General features: G+C 41.6%; 2 protein-coding genes across 4 annotated transcripts in view; one reads left to right on the top strand and one right to left on the bottom strand.

The window, feature by feature from the left end:
• The window catches only part of LOC105495447 (zinc finger protein 850), a 33,778-nt gene extending 24,480 nt beyond the window's left edge, over positions 1–9,298 (top strand). For both annotated transcript variants that reach the window (XM_011765023.2, XM_011765024.2), the window contains exon 5: positions 1,564–9,298. In XM_011765023.2, coding sequence (XP_011763325.2) covers positions 1,564–4,601 — 3,038 coding nt within the window. In that variant the 3' untranslated portion in view covers positions 4,602–9,298. The remainder of the gene's footprint in view (positions 1–1,563) is intronic.
• A 10,930-nt stretch (positions 9,299–20,228) lies between these two features.
• The window catches only part of LOC105495460 (zinc finger protein 567), a 57,880-nt gene continuing 57,471 nt past the window's right edge, over positions 20,229–20,637 (bottom strand). For both annotated transcript variants that reach the window (XM_071086429.1, XM_071086430.1), the window contains one exon: positions 20,229–20,393. Coding sequence is in view for 1 of the 2 variants with exons in the window: in XM_071086430.1 (XP_070942531.1) it covers positions 20,359–20,393 (35 nt within the window). In the remaining variant the exon portion in view is untranslated. The remainder of the gene's footprint in view (positions 20,394–20,637) is intronic.

Genomic DNA, 20,637 nt, shown 5'->3' with positions numbered 1-20,637 from the left:
TATTTTTAAATTTTTAGATACCCCATTTGTGTCTTTTACAAAAACTTGCTTGGCCTTTTTGCTAATGAGATATTACTTTCTCACTTTAAAAAAGTAAACTTTAGGTTTTAGGATAGTTTTAGACTTACAGAAACGTTGTCAGGTAAGTACAGAGATTTCCCATATACATCACATGTAGTTTCTCATTAACATTGTATGTTTGTACATTTGTCATAATTAATTAATTAATGTTGATCCTATTCAATAATAACATCATTGAAGGAATGTGGTTATTATTTACCTTTCCTATGGTGCTGAGATCTATTATTATTAATGGAAACTCCTACTTTACTCAGATTTCTTTATCTTTTTTTTTTTTTTTTTTTTTTTTGAGACAGATTCTGGCTTTTGTTGCCCAGGCTGGAGTGCAATGGTGCGGTCTTGGCTCAGTACAGCCTCAGCCTCCCGGGCTCAAACGATTCTCCTGTCTCAGCCTCCCGAGTAGCTGACATTACAGGCATGGGCCACCACGCCTGGCTAATTTTTGTATTTTTAGTAGAGACAGGGTTTCACCATGTTAGCCAGGCTGGTCTCGATCTCCTGACCTTGTGATCCGCCCGCCTCAGCCTCCCAAAGTGCTGGGATTACAGGCATGAGCCACCACACCCGGCCTCCTTAGCTTTTACCTAATGTCCTTTTTTCCTATTCTAGGATCTTGGCTAGGAGAACACATTGCATTGAGTCATTATGTTTCCCTTGGCTCTTTGACAGGTTTTCAGGCTTTCCTTGTTTGTGATTATCTCAATAGTTTTGGAGAGTACTGGCCAGGTATTTCGTAGATTATCTCTCATTCTGGGATTTGTCTGGTGTTTTTCCAGTGATTAAACTGGAGTTCAGTATTTTTAGAAGGAAGATCACAGAGATAAAATGTTGTTCTCATCACATCATATAAGGGTACATACTATCACCATGTATGTACACTATCTTTTTTTTTTTTTTTTTAAAGACAGAGTCTTGCTCTGTTGCCCAGGCTGGAGTATAGTGGCACAATCATAGCTCACTGCAACCTTGAACTCCTGAGCTAAAGCAATCCTCCTCTCTCAGACACCCAAAGTGCTGGGATTACAGGCATGAGCTACCACGCCCAACACATTTTTACTTCTTTAGGACATTATTTTCAGTTTGTCTCCCTCTTCTACCATAGATGTTTTTATTTCTTTTTTTTTTTTTTTTTTTTTTTGAGACAGAGTCTCGCTCTGTCGCCCAGGCTGGAGTGCTGTGGCCGGATCTCAGCTCACTGCAAGCTCCGCCTCCCGGGTTCCTGCCATTCTCCTGCCTCAGCCTCCCGAGTAGCTGGGACTACAGGTGCCCGCCACCTCGCCTGGCTAGTTTTTTGTATTTTTTAGTAGAGACGGGGTTTCACCGTGTTAGCCAGGATGGTCTCGATCTCCTGACCTCCTGATCCGCCCGTCTCAGCCTCCCAAAGTGCTGGGATTACAGGCTTGAGCCACCGCGCCCGGCCAGATGTTTTTATTTCTACTCAACAAGGAAATGCTATGTTTTTGCTTTCTGTTTATTTTTCAGACTCGGAGTTTAGATGTAAGACCAAAGATTCATGTTTCCCAAAAGAAATCTATGAAGTAACATCATCTCAGTGGGTGAGAATGGAAAAATGTCACAGCCTTGTGTGCTCCAGTGTCAGAGATGACTGGGAATGCAAAGGCCAGTTTCAGCACCACGATATAAATCAGGAACGATATTTGGAAAAAGCAATAATGACTTACGAGAAAACGCCAACTTTCTGCCTACAGACATCTCTCACTCTGCATCATCAGATTAATCCTGGAGAGAAACTGTATAAATCCATAGAATGTATGGCTTTTAAGAATGGCTCAGAACTTACACAACAGCAAGAAACCCATACTGGTGAAAAACTCTATAAATGTAAGGGGTGTGGAAAGGCCTTTTGTCATTTTTCCTATTTTGTTAAACATCAGAGAATTCATACTGGGGAAAAGCCCTATGCATGTAAAGAATATGGAAAAGCTTTTATTTCTGGCTCACATCTTATTCAACACCAGAAAATATATATAGATGAGAGACCTCATGAGTGTCAGGAATCTGTGAAGGCCTTTAGACCATCTACGCACCTTATTCAACATCGGAGAATTCATACTGGTGACAAACCTTATGAATGTAAAGAATGTGGGAAATCTTTTACTTCTGGCTCAACACTAAATCAACATCAGCAGATTCACACTGGTGAGAAACCCTATCATTGTAAGCAATGTGGAAAATCTTTTACTGTTGGCTCAACACTAATTCGACACCAGCGAATTCACACTGGTGAGAAACCATATGATTGTAAGGAATGTAGAAAATCTTTTGCTTCAGGCTCAGCACTAATTCGACATCAGCGAATTCACACTGGTGAGAAACCCTATGACTGTAAGGAATGTGGAAAATCTTTTACTTTTCACTCAGCACTAATTCGACATCAGCGAATTCACACTGGTGAGAAACCCTATGATTGTAAGGAATGCGGAAAATCTTTTACTTTTCACTCAGGGTTAATTGGACACCAGGTAATTCACACTGGTGAGAAACCTTATGATTGTAAAGAATGTGGGAAATCTTTTACTGCTGGCTCAACACTAATTCAACATCAGCGAATTCACACTGGTGAGAAACCCTATGATTGTAAAGAATGTGGGAAATCTTTTGCTTCTGGCTCAGCACTACTTCAACATCAGCGAATTCACACTGGTGAGAAACCCTATTGTTGTAAGGAATGTGGAAAATCTTTTACTTTTCGCTCAACACGCAATCGACACCAGCGAATTCACACTGGTGAGAAACCCTATGATTGTAAAGAATGTGGAAAATCTTTTGCTTCTGGCTCAGCACTACTTCAACATCAGCGAATTCACACTGGTGAGAAACCCTATCATTGTAAGGAATGTGGAAAATCTTTTACTTTTCGCTCAGGGCTAATTGGACATCAGGCAGTTCACACTGGTGAGAAACCCTATGATTGTAAAGAATGTGGAAAATCTTTTACTTCTCGCTCAGCACTAATTCAACATCAGCGAATTCACACTGGTGAGAAACCCTATCACTGTAAGGAATGTGGAAAATCTTTTGCTGTTGGCTCAACATTAATTCAACATCAGCAAATTCACACTGGTGAGAAACCCTATGATTGTAAGGAATGTGGGAAGGCCTTTAGACTTCGTTTACGACTTACTCAACATCAACAAATCCATACTGGTGAGAAACCGTATCAATGTAAGGAATGTGGGAAAGCCTTTATCAGTGTCTCAGGACTCACCCAACATCACAGAATTCACACTGGTGAGAAACCCTATGAATGTCTGGAATGTGGAAAGGCCTTTAGACAGCGTACGTACCTTAATCAACATCAGAGAATTCATACTGGTGAGAAACCTTATGAATGTAAAGAATGTGGGAAATCTTTTACTTTCTGCTCAGGACTAATTCAACATCAGCAAAATCACACTGGTGAGAAACCCTGTGATTGTAAGGAAAGTGGGAAATCTTTTACTTCTCACTCAACACTAATTCAACATCAGCAAATTCACACTGGTGAGAAACCCTATGATTGTAAGGAATGTGGAAAATCTTTTACTTCTCACTCAACACTAATTCAACATCAGCAAATACACACTGGTGAGAAGCTCTATGATTGTAAGGAATGTGGGAAATCTTTTGCTTCTCATTCAACACTAATTCAACATCAGCGAATTCACACTGGTGAGAAACCCTATCATTGTAAGGAATGTGGGAAATCTTTTACTCTCCGCTCAGCACTAATTCAACATCGGCCAATTCACACTGGTGAGAAACGCTACAGTTGTAAAGAATGTGGAAAATCTTTTACTTGTCACTCAACACTAATTGAACATCAGCGAATTCACACTGGTGAGAAACCCTATCATTGTAAGGAATGTGGAAAATCTTTTACTTTTCGCTCAGCAATAATTCAGCATCAGCGAATTCACACTGGTGAGAAACCCTATGATTGTAAGGAATGCGGGAAGGCCTTTAGACGTCGTTCAAAACTTACTCAACATCAACGAATCCATACTGGTGAGAAACCTTATCAATGTCATGAATGTGGGAAAGCCTTTGTCCGTTTCTCAGGACTCACAAAACATCACAGTATTCACACTGGCGAGAAACCCTATGAATGTAAGACATGTGGGAAGTCCTTCAGACAGCGTACACACCTTACTCTACATCAGAGAATTCATACCGGTGACAGACCTTATGAATGTAAAGAATGTGGGAAGTCTTTTACTTGCGGCTCAGAACTAATTCGACATCAGCGAACTCACACTGGTGAGAAACCTTACGATTGTAAGGAATGTGGGAAGGCCTTTAGATGTCCTTCACAACTTAGTCAACATAAACGAATCCATACTGGTGAGAGAACTTATCAATGTCCAGAATGTGGGAAAGCCTTTTTCTATGCCTCAGGACTCAGCCGACATCAGAGTATTCACACTGGCGAGAAACCCTATGAATGTAAGACATGTGGGAAGGCCTTTAGACAACTTACACAGCTTACTCGACATCGGAGAATTCATGACCTAACATAATTAACGTAGGAAACCGTTCTCATGCCATTTGTCATGGATCATCAGCAGATTCCATATGTGGGTCAAATACAATGGATGTGGGAATTCCTTTTACTTCATATTCACTTTTTCCAGAATTAGGACCTTTTTTTTTTTTTTTTTTTTGACACGGAGTCTCGCTGTCGCCCAGGCTGGAGTGCAGTGGCACTATATTGGCTCACTACAAGCTCCACCTCCTGGGTTCATGCCATTCTCCTGCTTCAGCCTCCCAAGTAGCTGGGACTACAGGCATCTGCCACCATGCCCAGCTAATTTTTTTGTTTTTCTATTTTTAGTAGAGACAGAGTTTCACTGTGTTAGCCAGGATGGTCTCGATCTCCTGACCTCGTGATCCACCCAACAAAATTAGGACATTTAATACTAAAAGAAATTGATAATGAGTGTAGATGAGTTTTCTATCATGATTCAAAGCTTGTTGAAGTTATACAAATTCATATTAGAGAATGTGGTCAATGACAAAAGACAACCATTTACTACCTATGTGACATTAGGCTAATTATGTAAATTCTATGTGCCAAAATTACTAATTGGTAAAATGTTGATGGTAATAGTTGTTTTTGTCTTTTGTTTTGTTTTGAGACAGAGTCTTGCTCTGTTGCCCAGGCTGGAGTGCAGTGGCACTATCTTGGCTCACTGCAACCTCTGCCTCCCGGGTCCAAGTTATTCTCCTGCCTCAGCCTCCTGAGTAGCTGAGATTACAGGCATGCGCCAGCATGCTGGGCTAATTTTTGTATTTTTAGTAGAGACGGGGTTTTATTGTGTTGGTCAGGGTGGTCTCAAACTCCTGACCTTGTGATCCCCCTGCCTCAGCCTCCCAAAGTGCTGGGATTACAGGCGTGAGCCACTGTGCCTGGCTAGTAATAGTTTTTTTTATAATAAATAAGTGTGACAACATTTTTCGTGTTTGACTACTGGCTTCTTTTTAAGCCTCACTTCCCTGTCTACTTCCCTGTCTACTTTAGCCCATATCTGCAAAGGTGGCTAAGAGAGCCCTTGCTGGAAAGAAAGCAAGCAAAACTAAAGTCTGTGTGCACCTTCTCCTTTGGATCCACTGGGCAATTTATATTAGAAATTCCAAGCCGGGCGAGGTGGCTCACATCTGTAATGCCAGGACTTTCAGAGGCTGAGGTGGGTGGATCACCTGAGGTTAAGAGTTCAAGACCAGCCTGGCCAACATGTTGAAACCCCATCTCTACTAAAATACAAAATTGGCCAGACATGGTGGCGTATATCCGTAATCCCAGCTATTCAGGAGGCAAGGCTGGAGAATCGCTTGAACTTGGGAGGCGGATGTTGCGGTGAGCTAGTCAGTGGAGCAGTCAGAACACACACAGTGTTTATCAATTAAGTTTGTAGTCAGAACACACACCACGTTTATCAGTTATGTTTGCTGTCTTGTATGGACACAGTTTGTGATGCCCTAAAACAAGTAGTGGTACCAAAGATAATCATAGGCCACCATAACAGATAAAATGACATTGAGAAAGTTGAAATATTGTTGGGATCATCCAAATATGAACACATGCTATTGAATAAATGGAGCCAATAGACTTGTTCACTGCATGGTTATGTCAGAGGCATGTAAACCAGAACAACTTCTTGAATAGGAGCTGTGTAAAATAACACTGAAACCTACTGGGCTGCATTCCTAGACAGTTAAGGCATTCTAAGTCATAAAATGAGATAAGAAGTCAGCATAAGATACAGGTCATAAGGACCTTGCTGATAAAACATCTTGCAGTAAAGAAATCGGCCAAATCCAAGATCGTGACAAGAGTGATCTCTGGTCATCCTCACTGCTATACTCCCAGCAGCACCATGACAACCAGCTAAGTTTTTATTTTTTATTTCAATAGAGTTGGAGTCTTGCTTTGTTACCCTGGCTGGTCTTGAATTCCTGTCCTCAAGCAATCTTCCCACCTTATGAATGTAAAGAATGGCCCACCTTGGCCTCCCAAAGTGCTGGAATTACAATCATGAGCCACTGCACCTGGCCCTTTTTTTTATTGAGATGGAATTTGGCTCTTGTTGCCCAGGCTGGAGTGCAACAGCACGATCTCTGCTCACCGCAACCTCCGCCTCCCAGGTTCAAGCGATTCTCTTGCCTCAGCCTCCTGAGTAACTGGGATTACAGACATGCTCCACCATGCCAGGCTAATTTTGTATTATTTAGTAGAGAAGGGGTTTCTCCATTTTGGTCAGGCTGGTCTCTGAACTCTGGGCAGGGCTAATTTAGATAAGGTAGTCAGGAAAGGCATTTCTTACAAGGTGGTATTTGCATGAACGTAGACATATGGTTGCATTTTATTATATGTAAATTATACTTCAATTAAGTTGATGAAAAAATCTTATCAACTATTCACTTCGGATTGTTGTATTTCATTCTATTTAAATCACACTTGTGTTTTAAAAAGTCAACACTTGTCTACAACTTACATATCTGTTGATTTGTACTTTTTCTAATGTTTATGGATGATTTAAAATATATATATACACATATCTTTTAAGGTTATTTTAAGGTTAATCAATTGACGCTTTGTCTCAATTGATTCTTTTGTCTCAATTTGTAGTCAGTTGAGGTTTGTCACAATTTATGGAAACAAATCAAATGTTTGTTCTCAAATTCTTACTCTGTCATTTATTATTTCTTCTCCATATTTTTGTTACTGCTTCCTTGGAGATATTTAAACATAAATATATAGAGAGAGGGTTAAGATGGAGAAGTACTTTTTACAGTTCAGTTGTCTTTTTTGTGTGTGACAGGTTTTTGTTGTGTTGCCCAGGCTGGAGTGCAATGCCACAATCTTGGCTCATTGCAGCCTCAACTTCCCGGGCTCAGTCGATCCCCCACCTCAGCATCCCAAGTAGCTAGGACTACAGGCACACACCACCACGCCTAGCTAATTTTTGTATCTTTTGTAGAGACAGGGTTTCACTTTGTTGCCCACGCTGGTCTTGAATTCTTGGGCTCAATTGGTCCTCCCACCTCAGCCTCCTAGGTGCTGGGATTACAGGTGTGAGCCACTGTGTTCAGCCAATATTCTGTTTTGTTTTTACTTTTCACTTTTAAAAATTAACTCCTTTTATGAAAAAAGTAGAATTTTTAAGGAGCAGAGAAAAGCACAATGAAGACAGAAAAATCTCCTGTATATTCTTATCGACCAAAGATGATCTATTCAGGGGGTAAATGCTTTTTTCTTTTCTTTTTGAGACGGAGTTTCGCTCTTGTTGCCCAGGATGGAGTGCAATGGCGTGATCTCGGTTCACCACAACCTCTGCCTCCCAGGTTCAAGCAATTCTCCTGCCTCAGGCTCCCGAGTAGCTGGCATTACAGGCATGCACCACCACGCCCAGCTAATTTTGTATTTTTAGTAGAGAGGGGGTTTCTCCATGTTGAGGCTGGGCTCAGACTCCTGACCTCAGGTGATCCGCCTGCCTCAGCCTCCCAAAGTGCTGGGATTACAGGCGTGAGCCACCGTGCCTGGCTGGTAAATCCTTTTAGTAGAGGAGTTTCAGTATTTCTTTTTTTTTTTTTTTTTTTTGAGACAGAGTCTGGCTCTGTCGCCCAGGCTGGAGTGCAGTGGCGCGATCTCGGCTCACTGCAAGCTCCGCCTCCCGGGTTTACGCCATTCTCCTGCCTCAGCCTCCTGAGTAGCTGGGACTACAGGCGCCCGCCACCGCGCCCAGCTAATTTTTTGTATTTTTAGTAGAGACGGGGTTTCACCGTGGTCTCAATCCCCTGACCTTGTGATCCGCCCGCCTCGGCCTCCCAAAGTGCTGGGATTAAAGGCGTGAGCCACCGCGCCCGGCCTGGAGTTTCAATATTTCTAGTCTGCCATAGTACTAGAAAGAAAAGAATCATTACTGACATCTTTACGACATTGAGTTTTTCTCTTGTACCTGGTATATCTCTTTATTTCAGTAGGTATTCTTTTATGTGCTTCAGTAAGTCTTTATATTTTTAGCATAAAAGTGTACACATTTCTTGTTTTACTTATTTCTAGATACTTTATCGTTTTTGTTTATAATACGATTGGGATATTTTTTCTGTTATGTAATTGATTACTATTACTATGTACTAAACTATTGGTTTTTGTCTAAGGATTGTAACATTGATGAACTACTTTAGTAGATGAAATGGTTTCTTCATGAGATTGAATTGTCTAAAGAGATGTTGGTATTATTTGTAAATAAAAGTATTTGCCTATTCCTTTCTATATGCCTTCTTTTCTTAATTTATACTTGTAGCTTGGATTATTTGTCTAATATTGAATGTCTACAACACTAATTAGTTTCCTCATCTTGACCCTTTCTTTAAGTGAGGTTTGTTGTTGTTGTTGTTTTCTTGTGAGACAGGGTCTCACTCTGTCACCAGGCTTGAGGGCAGTGGCATGATCACTGCTCACTGCAGCCTCAACCTCCCAGGCTCAATCAATCCTTCCACCTCAGCCTCCCAAGTACCTGGGACTACAGGTGTGCACCACAATGCCCAGCTCATTTTTGTATTGTTTGTAGAGATGGGGTTTTGCCGTGTTGTCGAGGCCAGTGTTGAACTTCTGGGCTCAAGCAATCTGCCCTCCTCAGCCTCCCAAAGTGCTGGGATTACAGGTGTGAGCCATTGTGCCTGGCCAAGGGAATATTTTTAATGTTCGCCATTAAGGATGATTGCTGTAGGTTTACGGTTTTATTAATTAAAAATATTTTTGGCTGTATTTTTAATTGTATTTTAATTTAAATTTTAATTGTAAAAATAATTTTGTATTTTTAATACAAAATTAGCTGGATATGGTGGTGGGCACCTGTAATCCCAGCTACTCGGGAGGCTGAGGCAGAGAATTGCTTGCACCCGGGAGGCAGAGGTTGCGGTGAGCTGAGATCGCAACACTGCACTCCAGCCCGGGTGACACAGCAAGACTCCATCTCAAAAAAAAAAAAAAAGAGAAAATGTAGTTTATGTACACAAGGGAATAATATTCAGCCATAAAAAAAGAATGAGATCCTGTCATTTACAACAACATGGATGGAATTGGAGATCATTATGTTAAGTGAAGTAAGCCAGGCACACAACAACAAACATCACAGGTTCTCACTTATTTGTGGAATCTAAAAATCAAAACAATTGAACTCACAGAGAGTAGAAGGATGGTTAATGGAGGCTGAGAAAAGTCATGGGGGAAGTGATGAGGGTTGATGGGTACAAAAAAGGTAGAAAGAATGAATAAGACCTACTATTTGATAACACAACAGGGTGACTACACTCAATAATAATGTAATTGTACATTTAAAAATACCTAAAAGAGTATAATTGGATTATTTGTAACACAAATGATTATTTGCCTGAGAGGATGGATACCCTATTCTCCATGATGTCATTATTATACATTGCATTCATGTATCAAAACATCTCATGTACCCTATAAATATATACACCTACTACTATACACTGTTACTGTGTCTATTTAGAAAGAAGTAGACTTAAGAGACTCCATTTTGTTTCCAGTTGCATGGGGTATCTTTTTCCATGTCTTCACTTTCAATCTGTGTGTATTTTAGTAGGTGAAGTGGGTTTCTTGTCAGCAGCATATAGTTTTGTTTTATCTTTATTCATTCAGCCACTCTGCCTTTAACTGGGGAATTGAGTTCATTTACATTCAGTATTATTTTTGATAAGTAAGTACTTACAACAGCCATTTTGTTGCTTGTTTTACTCCTTTCCTCCTTTCTTCTTTCCTGTATCCCTTTGTGATTAAGTGGTTTTTCTCTGGTAAGGTGTTTTAATTCATTGCTTTTTATTTTTAGTGACTTTTTCATAGGTTTTTGCATTGTGGTTACTATGAGGCTTACAAAAAACATATTATAGATACAGTAAATTATTTTAAAAAGATGACAACCTATCTTAGATCACAAATAAAAGAATAAAATGAAAAAAATTTTCCACACTTTAACCCCTTCCCCCCATATTTTTACTTTTAGTTCTCCAAATTTGCATGTTTATATTACCTCTCTCTTAACAGGTTGCTGTGGCTATTATTGTTTTTGATAGATATGTCTTTTTGGCCTCATGCTAGAGTTATAAGTGAATTACACACATTTATAGTAGTAGAGTATCCTGGGTTTGTCTGTTTCCTTAATTTTACTGGTAGGTTTCATACCTTCATTGAAAAAAACTTTTTGCACATTAATGTTCTTTCTTTCAGATTGAAAAACTCCTAGGCTGTGTGCGGTGGCTCATGCCTGTAATCTTAGCCCTTTGGGAGGCCAAGGCAGGCAGATACTTGAGCTCAGGAGTTTAAGACCAACCTGTGCAACATGGCAAAACCCCATCTCTACAAAAAATTACCAAAATTAGCTGGGCATGGTGGTACACACCTGTAGTCCCAGCTGCTGAAGAAGCTGAGGTGGGAGGATTGCTTGAACCTGGAAGGTTGAGGCTGCAGTGACACAAGATCGCACCACTACACTCCAGCCTGGGTGACAAAGTGAGACCCTGTCTCAAAAAATAAAAAAGAAAAGGACAAAAAAGAAAAAAGAAAAACTCCCTTTAGCATTTCTTGTAACATGGGTATGGTGGTGGTGAATTCTCTTAGCGTTTGTTTGTCTGGCAAAAACGTTCTCTTTCATATTTGAAAGCTAACTTTGCTGGATATGGTATTCTTGGATGGCAATGTTTTTTCTTTTGGCACTTCTAAAATGTCATTTCACTCCCTTCTGTCCTGTATGGTTTCCACTGATAAGTCTGTTGCCAGATGAATTAGAGCTCCTTTAAATGCCATTTGTTTACTTTCTCTTACTGCTTTCAGGATCCTCTCTTTTTCCTTGACCTTTGAGAGTTTATTATATGACTTGGGGTAGTTACATTTGGGTCAACTCTGTTTGGTGTTCTCTGACCTTCCTATACCTGGATATGTATATCTTTCTCAAGTTTTGGAAAGTTTTCTTTCCAAAGAATGGAAAGTTATTAATATTTTTAAAAATAATCTTTGTACCCCTTTCTCTTGCTTAAATCTTTCTTGAACACCAATGATTCTTTTTTTTTTTTTTTTTTGAGACGGAGTCTCACTCTGTGGCCCAGGCTGGGGTGCAGTGGCCGGATCTCAGCTCACTGCAAGCTCCGCCTCCCAGGTTTAGGCCATTCTCCTGCCTCAGCCTCCGGAGTAGCTGGGACTACAGGCGCCCGCCACCTCGCCCGGCTAGTTTTTTGTATTTTTTAGTAGAGACGGGGTTTCACCGTGTTAGCCAGGATGGTTTCGATCTCCTGACCTCGTGATCTGCCCATCTCGGCCTCCCAAAGTGCTGGGATTACAAGCTTGAGCCACCGCACCTGGCCAAATACCAATGATTCTTAAATTTGGTCTTTTGAGGTAATTTTTTACATCTTATAGATGATCTTTGTTCCTTTTCATTCTGTGTTTTTTTTTTCCCCCTCTGACTTTCTGTTTTCAAATAGCTTATTTTGGAGCTCATGGATTCTTTCTTCCATTGCACCCATTCTGCCATTGAGAGCCTATAATGAATTGTTTAGAAAATTCATTTTTTAGTTGCAAGATTTCTGGTTTTTTCTATTTTTTTCAATTTCTTTGTTAAATTTCTTTGATACATTTCTGAATTGCTTTTCAGTCTTATCTTGGAAATCACTAAGTTTCTTTAGAACTGCTATTTTCAATTTTTGTCAGAGAGCTCACATATTGCCATCTTGTTAGGGTGAGTTACTGGTTTCTTGCTTTGTTCATTTGGTAAGATCATGGTTCCCTCTTTAGGTGTGTTTCTTATGGATGTACACTGATGTCTTTGCATTGAAGTATTATTTATTTATTCCAATGTTCTCTGGCTTGTTACAATTTTTACTGGACATATTTGCTTAGAGGTTCTTTATCATGAGGTTACTGCCTCCTTTTCAGCACTAGGTGGTGCCTTAAAACCTGGTTTGCCTTAGCTTTAGTAACAGTTGGAGCAATTCACTTCCTTAATGGGGTAGGTCCTAAAGAGGGTATTCTGGCTCGCTAGGGGTTTGTGCCCAAGAGATCTGTGGAGTGAACCTCCTACAGCATGGTGCTGTTGACTAACCACACTGAGTTTAAACAAGATCTACATGTTGGGCTTAGAGGATAAAGCTCTTATATATCTTTTTTATTTATTTATTTTGAGACGGAGTCTCACTCTGTCACCCAGGCTGGAGTACAGTGGCATGATCTCGGCTAACTGCAAGCTCCGCCTCCCTGGTTCATGCCATTCTCCTGCCTCACCCTCCTGAGCAGCTGGGACTATAGGCGCCCACCACCATGCCTGGCTAATTTTTTGTATTTTTAGTAGAGACAGGGTTTCACCGTGTTAGCCAGATGGTCTCGATCTCCTGACATCGTGATCCACCCACCTCGGCCTCCCAAAGTGCTGGGATTACAGGCGAGAGCCACCGCACCTGGCCTAACCACACTGATTTGGCATCTCCTCTGGCCAAGTTACAAACCAGAGTTTCCTATGGGTTAAGACAAGGCCAAGATGGTGGGGAGGCTGGTGGTACGCCTCAATCTCACTTTTTCCACTACAGAAACCATGCGTTGAGGGGAAATTTTCTACATGTTTGGTGCCAGGCAGAATGGGGGAAGAGGTGTCATGGGTGTGGAAGTCTGATTCTGCTACCACTCCTCAGAGATTTTTCACTTCTCTGTAGCTCCAGAACTGACTGATCTTCATATCTGAGTTCTAGGATATTGTTGGTGATAATCTTGGTGATGCACACTTGTTTTTGGTTTTCTGTTGGTGGGCAGTGAAGCCAGTTTTCTTCTGCTCCGTCATTTGGAATGAGTAGTCTTCAAACACTTAAATTTTAGAGCCAATGACAACCTATTTGCTTTATCACCAACCTCACCACATACTCTTTCATTACTCTCTAAACTCTTTGCCTCCTTCAAGTTGTGTAAAAACATTATTGAAATATATTTCTAACGTACATTATTTTCAATTCATCACTTATCTCCACGGTTTTGGGTTTTTTTCCCCTGGTGCAGGAAAACATCTGTTTTCTTGCTTTTTTCAGGTTTGGAGACCAGGTATGACATAAATACATTATTTCCAGAAGAAAAAAATTTGAAATACATTAGCTGGAATACTTTACAAAGAGAAGCTGCCCACTGATGCTACTTGGATACCCCCACTGGTATTGTTCACATAGGATAACCAAGATATATTTTTTCCTTTTAGATACCAGTTAAGATAATAACTTTGCTCCTTATTGTTCTGTGATCACTGATTCTTTAATATTGCTATAAATTTGGGAATTTAAATGTATTTGGTGTGTTTCAAATATAAATTATTTTTATAAATGTAAATGTAATTTATATTTATTCAAATGTAAATGTATTTGGTATGTTTCAAATATAAATTATTTTTATATTTAAGCTTGATTTGTCCTATCCTTGGTCATTGGGAGCCTTTCCAAGTTGGCAGTGCTTTGTCATTAATCTACTGATTTTTTAAATCAGCTTTGTTATTATCTGGTATGACAAAATACTGCAGGCTCATTAAAAATTTTCTGCCCAGGCCGGGCGCGGTGGCTCAAGCCTGTAATCCCAGTACTTTGGGAGGCCAAGGCGGGTGGATCACGAAGTCAGGAGATCGAGACCATCCTGGCTAACATGGTGAAACCCCGTCTCTACTAAAAATACAAAAAACTAGCCGGGCGTGGTGGCGGGCGCCTGTAGTCCCAGCTACTCGGAGGCTGAGGCAGGAGAATGGCGTAAACCCGGGAGGCGGAGCTTGCAGTGAGCTGAGATCGCGCCACTGCACTCCAGCCTGGGTGACACAGCGAGACTCCGTCTCAAAAAAAAAAAAAAAAAAAAAAAAATTTCTGCCCATACTTGGAATCAGCCACTTCTCCGAAGAAATCCTGGTTTCTTTTAGCAGGAAATGGTCCATAAATACCATAATGTATGTGCTAGTGATATGTATTACTGCCGGACTGGTCAAAGTGATACTCCCACCAATTAAAATTCAGGAATAGAGAGTATTTACTTACTTTTCCTCTATTTCATGCAATTTAATTAGAATCATTGTTCTTAATAACCTCAATTCAGATTTATCTGACGTTTCCTAATTTTAGATACAGGTTATACATTTTAAGCAGAAATACCATTACAGCAATGATGTTGTATCCTTCTCAGTGCATCTCATTAGGAGGCACATGGCATTGTTTTATCTATTATTGGCCTAAAGAAAAAAAACAAATGAACAAACAAATAACAGGCCAGGAGCGGTGGCTCATGCCTGTAATACCAGTACTTCGGGAGGCCAAGGAGGGCAGATCACGAAGTTGGGAGTTCAAGACTAGCCTGACCAACATGGAGAAACCCCATCTCTACTAAAAATACAAAATTAGCCGGGTGTGGTGGCACATGCCTGTAATCCCATACCCGGGAGGCTGAGGCGGGAGAATTGCTTGAACCCAGGAGGTGGAGGTTGTGGTGAGCCGAGATTGTGCCACTGCACTCCAGCTTGGTGACAGAGCGAGACTCCGTCTCAAAAAGGAAAAAAAGTCCTAACAAAAGGCTGCTCTGTGTAGAAAAAGACCAAGAAAATGGCACCTAAGTGAGACAAAACTTCTAGATAAGAATTGCTCTACTCAGCCAAGCGCAGTGGCTCGAGCCTATAATCCCAGCACTTTGGGAGGCCGAGGCAGGCCGATCACTTGAGGTCAGGAGTTTGAGACCAGCCTGACCAACATGGGAAAACCCTTCTCTACTAAAAATACAAAATTAGCCAGGTGTGGTGGCACGTACCTGTAATTCCAGCTACTCGGGAGGCTGAGGCAGGAGAATTGCTTGAACCTGGGAGGCAGAAGTTGCAGTGAACTGAGATCGCACCATTGCACTCCAGCCTGGGTGAAGAAGTGAGACTCTGTCTCCAAAAAAAAAAAAAAAAAAAAAAAAAAAGATCTACTCTAACCAAAAAGCACAGGAAAAAAAGAAAGAAAGAACCCAAAACACCTGATGCCACACATGCACCTAGGAAAGGCTGAGTAGGGAACCTAGACTTCTACTCTCACTAGGCTGTAACAAGATACTCTGACCTCCCTGCCAGGATGGTTTCAGGAAGACTGAAGGGAGCCAGGACTATCACACTACAGATGGAATTACGTAGGGCCCCTGGACTCATGTGAGGAAGCTGGATTTCCATCCCCATATGCAGCAGTAAAAAGGTACTTGTTTAACTACCTGCTGGGCCAGTGTCGGAGCAGGCATTGTAAAGTCAGGATCTTCACCACTATCCCGCCTAACAGGGCCAGTCCTGCCTCTGTGGTGTATGTGGAAGGCAAATGGAAACCATTAACGAGGCACCCCTGGCTCTTATTGGGGTATAAGAGAGGTATAAAAAGGTGACTAATAGGCAGCCAGAACTCCTCATTCACACCTAACTGTGAGGAGGAGCACTTCCGCCCAGGTGTCAGTGGAGGGTTAGTGGGAAATGTGGATTCTCACCCCCTATGTGGCAGAGCAAAATGGCACACTTGCCAGGGACCATGCCAGGGTGGTATCAGAAAGCCAGCTAAAACAGGTTTAAATAAGATCTACAATCTCAAAATAGATAAAATTGCACATTTCAATGGAAATTCAATAATCGTAACCAGGAAAATCTCAAAAAGATAAGAGTATGAAGATGACAATTATGTCAGAATTATTTGATAAATACACAAAGCAGACATCATAAAAATGCCTGAACAATCACACACTTGAAACAAATGAGATACAATATCTCAACAAAGAATTAGTCCAGACAAGAAATCAGAAGACATGCAAAATAACCAAACAGAGAATATGGAATTGAAAATATAACTAAAATAAGCTCAAATGGAGGGACAAAGAGTGGAAACAGGCGACAGAGGAATCGGTGAACTGCAATACAGAACAATACGAGTTACCCAATCTGAACAACAGAGAGATAGTACACTGAAAAAAATAACATGAAAAGAATGAGGAACTGTGAGAATGTAACACAAGATTAACATTCATGCCCTTGAAATCCTGGAAGGAGAGGAAAAAGAAGACAGAGCTGAAAAAGTACTTAAGGAAGCCTGGATAACATGGTGATACCCTGTCTCTATAAAACATACAGAAGTTAGCCAGGCCTGGTGGTGCGTTCCTGTAGTCCCAGCTACTCAGGAAGCTGAGGTGGGAGGATCGCTTAAACCCAGGAGGTCGAGGCTGCAGTGAGCTGTGATCATGCCACTGCACTCCAGACTGGGTGACAGGGCAAGACAACCCCTCTCCCCTACCACAAAGGACTTAAAGTAGTAATTGCTGGAAACTCACCAAATTTGGCAAAAGGCAGATTCAAGAAGCTGAGTGAATTTAAACACGATAACTCTTCCCATCCCCAAAATGTAACACCACAACACATCATCCCTAACTTGCAAAAATTAAAGACAAGGTCAGGTGCAGTGGCTCACACCTGTAATCTCAGCACTTTGGGAGGCCGAGGCAGGCAGATCACCTGAGGTCAGTAGTTCGAGACCAGCTTGGCCAATAGGGTGAAACCCTGTCTCTACTAAAAATACCAAAATTAGCCAGGTGTGGTGGCATGCACCTGTAATCCCAGCTACCTGGGAGGCTGAGACAGGAGAATCGCTTGAAACTGGGAGGCAGAGGTTGTAGTGAGCAGAGATCACATCATTGCACTCCAGCCTGGGCAACAACAGTGAAACTCCATCTCAAAAATAAAAATAAAAAAATAAATCAAAGAAAATTAAAGACAAAAAATAAAAATGTTGAAAGTAGCAAGAGAGAAATACCATATTTTTAGAGGAAAAAAATTTTAAATAGCAGATTTCTTATGAGAAACTATGAAGACTGGCCAGGCGCGGTGGCTCAAGCCTGTAATCCCAGCACTTTGGGAGGCCGAGATGGGCGGATGGCGAGGTCAGGAGATCGAGACCATCCTGGCTAACACGGTGAAACCCCTCTCTACTAAAAAATACAAAAAAGTAGCCGGGTGAGGTGGCGGGCGCCTGTAGTCCCAGCTACTCGGGAGGCTGAGGCAGGAGAATGGCATAAACCCGGGAGGCGGAGCTTGCAGTGAGCTGAGATCCGGCCACTGCACCCCAGCCTGGGTGACAGAGCAAGACTCCGTCTCAAAAAAAAAAAAAAAAAAAAAAGAGAAACTATGAAGACCAAAAATAAGTGATATTTTTCAAGTGCTAAAAGGAAGAACTCTCAATCCCAAATCCTATTTTCAGCAAATATATTCAAGAATGAAAGAAACCTACATTATTAATCATTAGGGAAATGTAAATCAAAATATCAATGAGATACTTGACACCCACAAAAAAGGCTATAATTCAAAAAAATTTTTATTTATTTTATTTTATTTTTTTTGAGACGGAGTCTGGCTCTGTCACCCGGGCTGGAGTGCAGTGGCTGGATCTCAGCTCACTTCAATCTCCGCCTCCCGGGTTTATGCCATTCTCCTGCCTCAGCCTCCCGAGTAGCTGGGACTACAGGTGCCTACCACCTCGCCCGGCTAGTTTTTTGTATTTTTTTTTAGTAGAGACGGGGTTTCACCGTGTTAGCCAGGATGGTCTCGATCTCCTGACCTCGTGATCTGCCCGCCTCGGCCTCCCAAAGTGCTGGGATTACAGGCTTGAGCCACTGCGCCCGGCCCAAAAAAATTTTTAAAGGAAAATAAGTGATGGGAAGAATATGGAGAAATTTGAACTTTTGGCCGGGCGTGGTGGCTCAAGCCTGTAATCCCAGCACTTTGGGAGGCCGAGACGGGCAGATCACGAGGTCAGGAGATCGAGACCATCCTGGCTAACGCAGTGAAACCCCGTCTCTACTAAAAAATACAAAAAAACTAGCTGGGCGAGGTGGCGGGTGCCTGTAGTCCCAGCTACTCGGGAGGCTGAGGCAGGAGAATGGCGTAAACCCGGGAGGCGGAGCTTGTAGTGAGCTGAGATCCGACCACTGCACTCCAGCCTGGGCGATAGAGCGGGACTCCGTCTCGGGAAAAAAAAAAAAAAAAAAAGAAAAAGAAAAAAAAAAAAGATATTTGAACTTTTTTTGTTTGTTTGGAGATGGAGTCTCACTCTGTCACTCAGACTGCAGTGCAGTGGCACAATCACGGCTCACTGCAACCTCTGCCTCCCAGGTTCAAGCTATTCCCCTTCCTCAGACTCCCAAGTAGGTGGGATTACAGGACCCCAGCACCATGCCCAGCTAATTTTTTTTGTTGAGATGAAGTCTTGCTTTTTCTCCCAGGCTGGAGTGCAGTGGCGCGATCTCTGCTCACTGCAATCTCCGCCTGCCTGGTTCAAACAATTGTCCCGCTTCCGCCTCCTGAGTAGCTGGGATTAAAGGCATGCACCACTAAGCCTGCTAATTACTGTATTTTTAGTAGATACGGGGTTTCGCTATGTTGGCCAGGCTGGTCTTGAACTTCTGACCTCAATTGATCGGACTGCCTCAGCCTCCGAAAGCACTGGGATTACAGGCATGAGCCACCACACCTGGCCTGAGAAATCTGAACCTTTTTGCATTGCCATTGTGAATATAAAATGGTGAAGCCACTGTGGAAAACAGAATGATGATTGTTAAAAAAAAATTAAATACAGCAGGGCGCGGTGGCTTACACCTGTAATCTCAGCACTATGGGAGGCCGAGGTGGGTGGATCACCTGAGGTCAGGTGTTCGAGACCAGCCTGACCAACATGGAGAAACCCTGTCTCTACTAAAAATACAAAATTAGCTAGGCATGGTGGTGCATGCCTGTAATCCCAGCTACTCACGAGACTGAGGTGGGAGAATTGCTTGAACCCAGGAGGCAGAGGTTGTGGTGAGCCGAGATCATCCCATTGTACTCCAGCCTGGGCAACAAGAGTGAAACTATCTCAAAAAACAAACAAAAAACCTGAAATACAGACAGTTTCATAAGAAACTATTTAGTCAGTTTTTCATGCAAAGAATGTTAAAACTGAAAGTTATGAGCATGATTATGGAAAGATGCTCAATGATTATTATACAAATACTTTTGTGAATTGTTTATGTATCCTACAATGGAAGTTTTCTTAGATAACAAAACATCTTTAAATAATCTCTGGGTTCATGATTGTATTTTCTTTTTGAGACGGAGTCTCACTCTCTTGCCCAGGCAGTAGTGTAATGGCATCATCTTGGCCCACTGCAACCTCCACCTACTGGGTTCAAGTGATTCTCCTGCCTCAAGCCCCCGAGTAGCTGGGATTACAGGCATGCGCCACACACCTGGCTAACTTTTGTATTTTTAGTAGAGAGGGGGTTTCACCATGTTGGCCAGGCTGGTCTCAAACTCCTGGTCTTAGGTGATCCGCCGACCTCAGCCTCCCAAAGTGCTGGGATTACAGGTGTGAGCCACCATGCCCGGACTCAAAGTTTCGAAGTTTGGCCATTTATAAAACTGCCCATTAATACCTCATACTTTCTAGTTCTTCATATCCAAGAGCTATAAAACATGAATATATGTAGTATGTTTGAAAATAAAGTGGACATTGGATACAATGTTCTACTGAAACAGTACATGGCTATTTCATGATAATCAGTAAATCAGGAGACAGCGGAGCACATGTAGTGATACCACAGATACTTTTTATTTTTTGTGGTAGCCACTTAAATGTCTGGAAACGCAAAATCAAAGGGGAGTACAATGTTCCAGAGAATGTGACTCACATGTTCCCCAAATCTTTGGTGGGTTGATGCTAGGACAAACATCCAGTTAGGCCATCTTCTCCACCTAGAAAAACAAGGTAGGCTTGCATCTTTGGTCATGAGTACAATTCTTCCATTAGTCACCACTGTTAGCATATACTACTATATAACTCCCCTATAAATTCACAATGACAACATCCTTGGGTTCTCACAGTTCTGATTATAAGTCCTATAATTACCTGTTTTAGTTACCTTAATAGGTTTATCCCATGTATAGTCTTTAAAAAATCTTTATGCATATATAAATTAAGGCTAAATTTAATGATGTC

This window comes from Macaca nemestrina, chromosome 20 (genome assembly GCF_043159975.1).
Source record: "Macaca nemestrina isolate mMacNem1 chromosome 20, mMacNem.hap1, whole genome shotgun sequence".
In the NCBI taxonomy this organism is placed as follows: domain Eukaryota; kingdom Metazoa; phylum Chordata; class Mammalia; order Primates; family Cercopithecidae; genus Macaca; species Macaca nemestrina.
The sequence above is the reverse complement of the archived record's forward strand: the minus strand, read 5'-3'. Positions and strand labels throughout refer to the sequence as shown.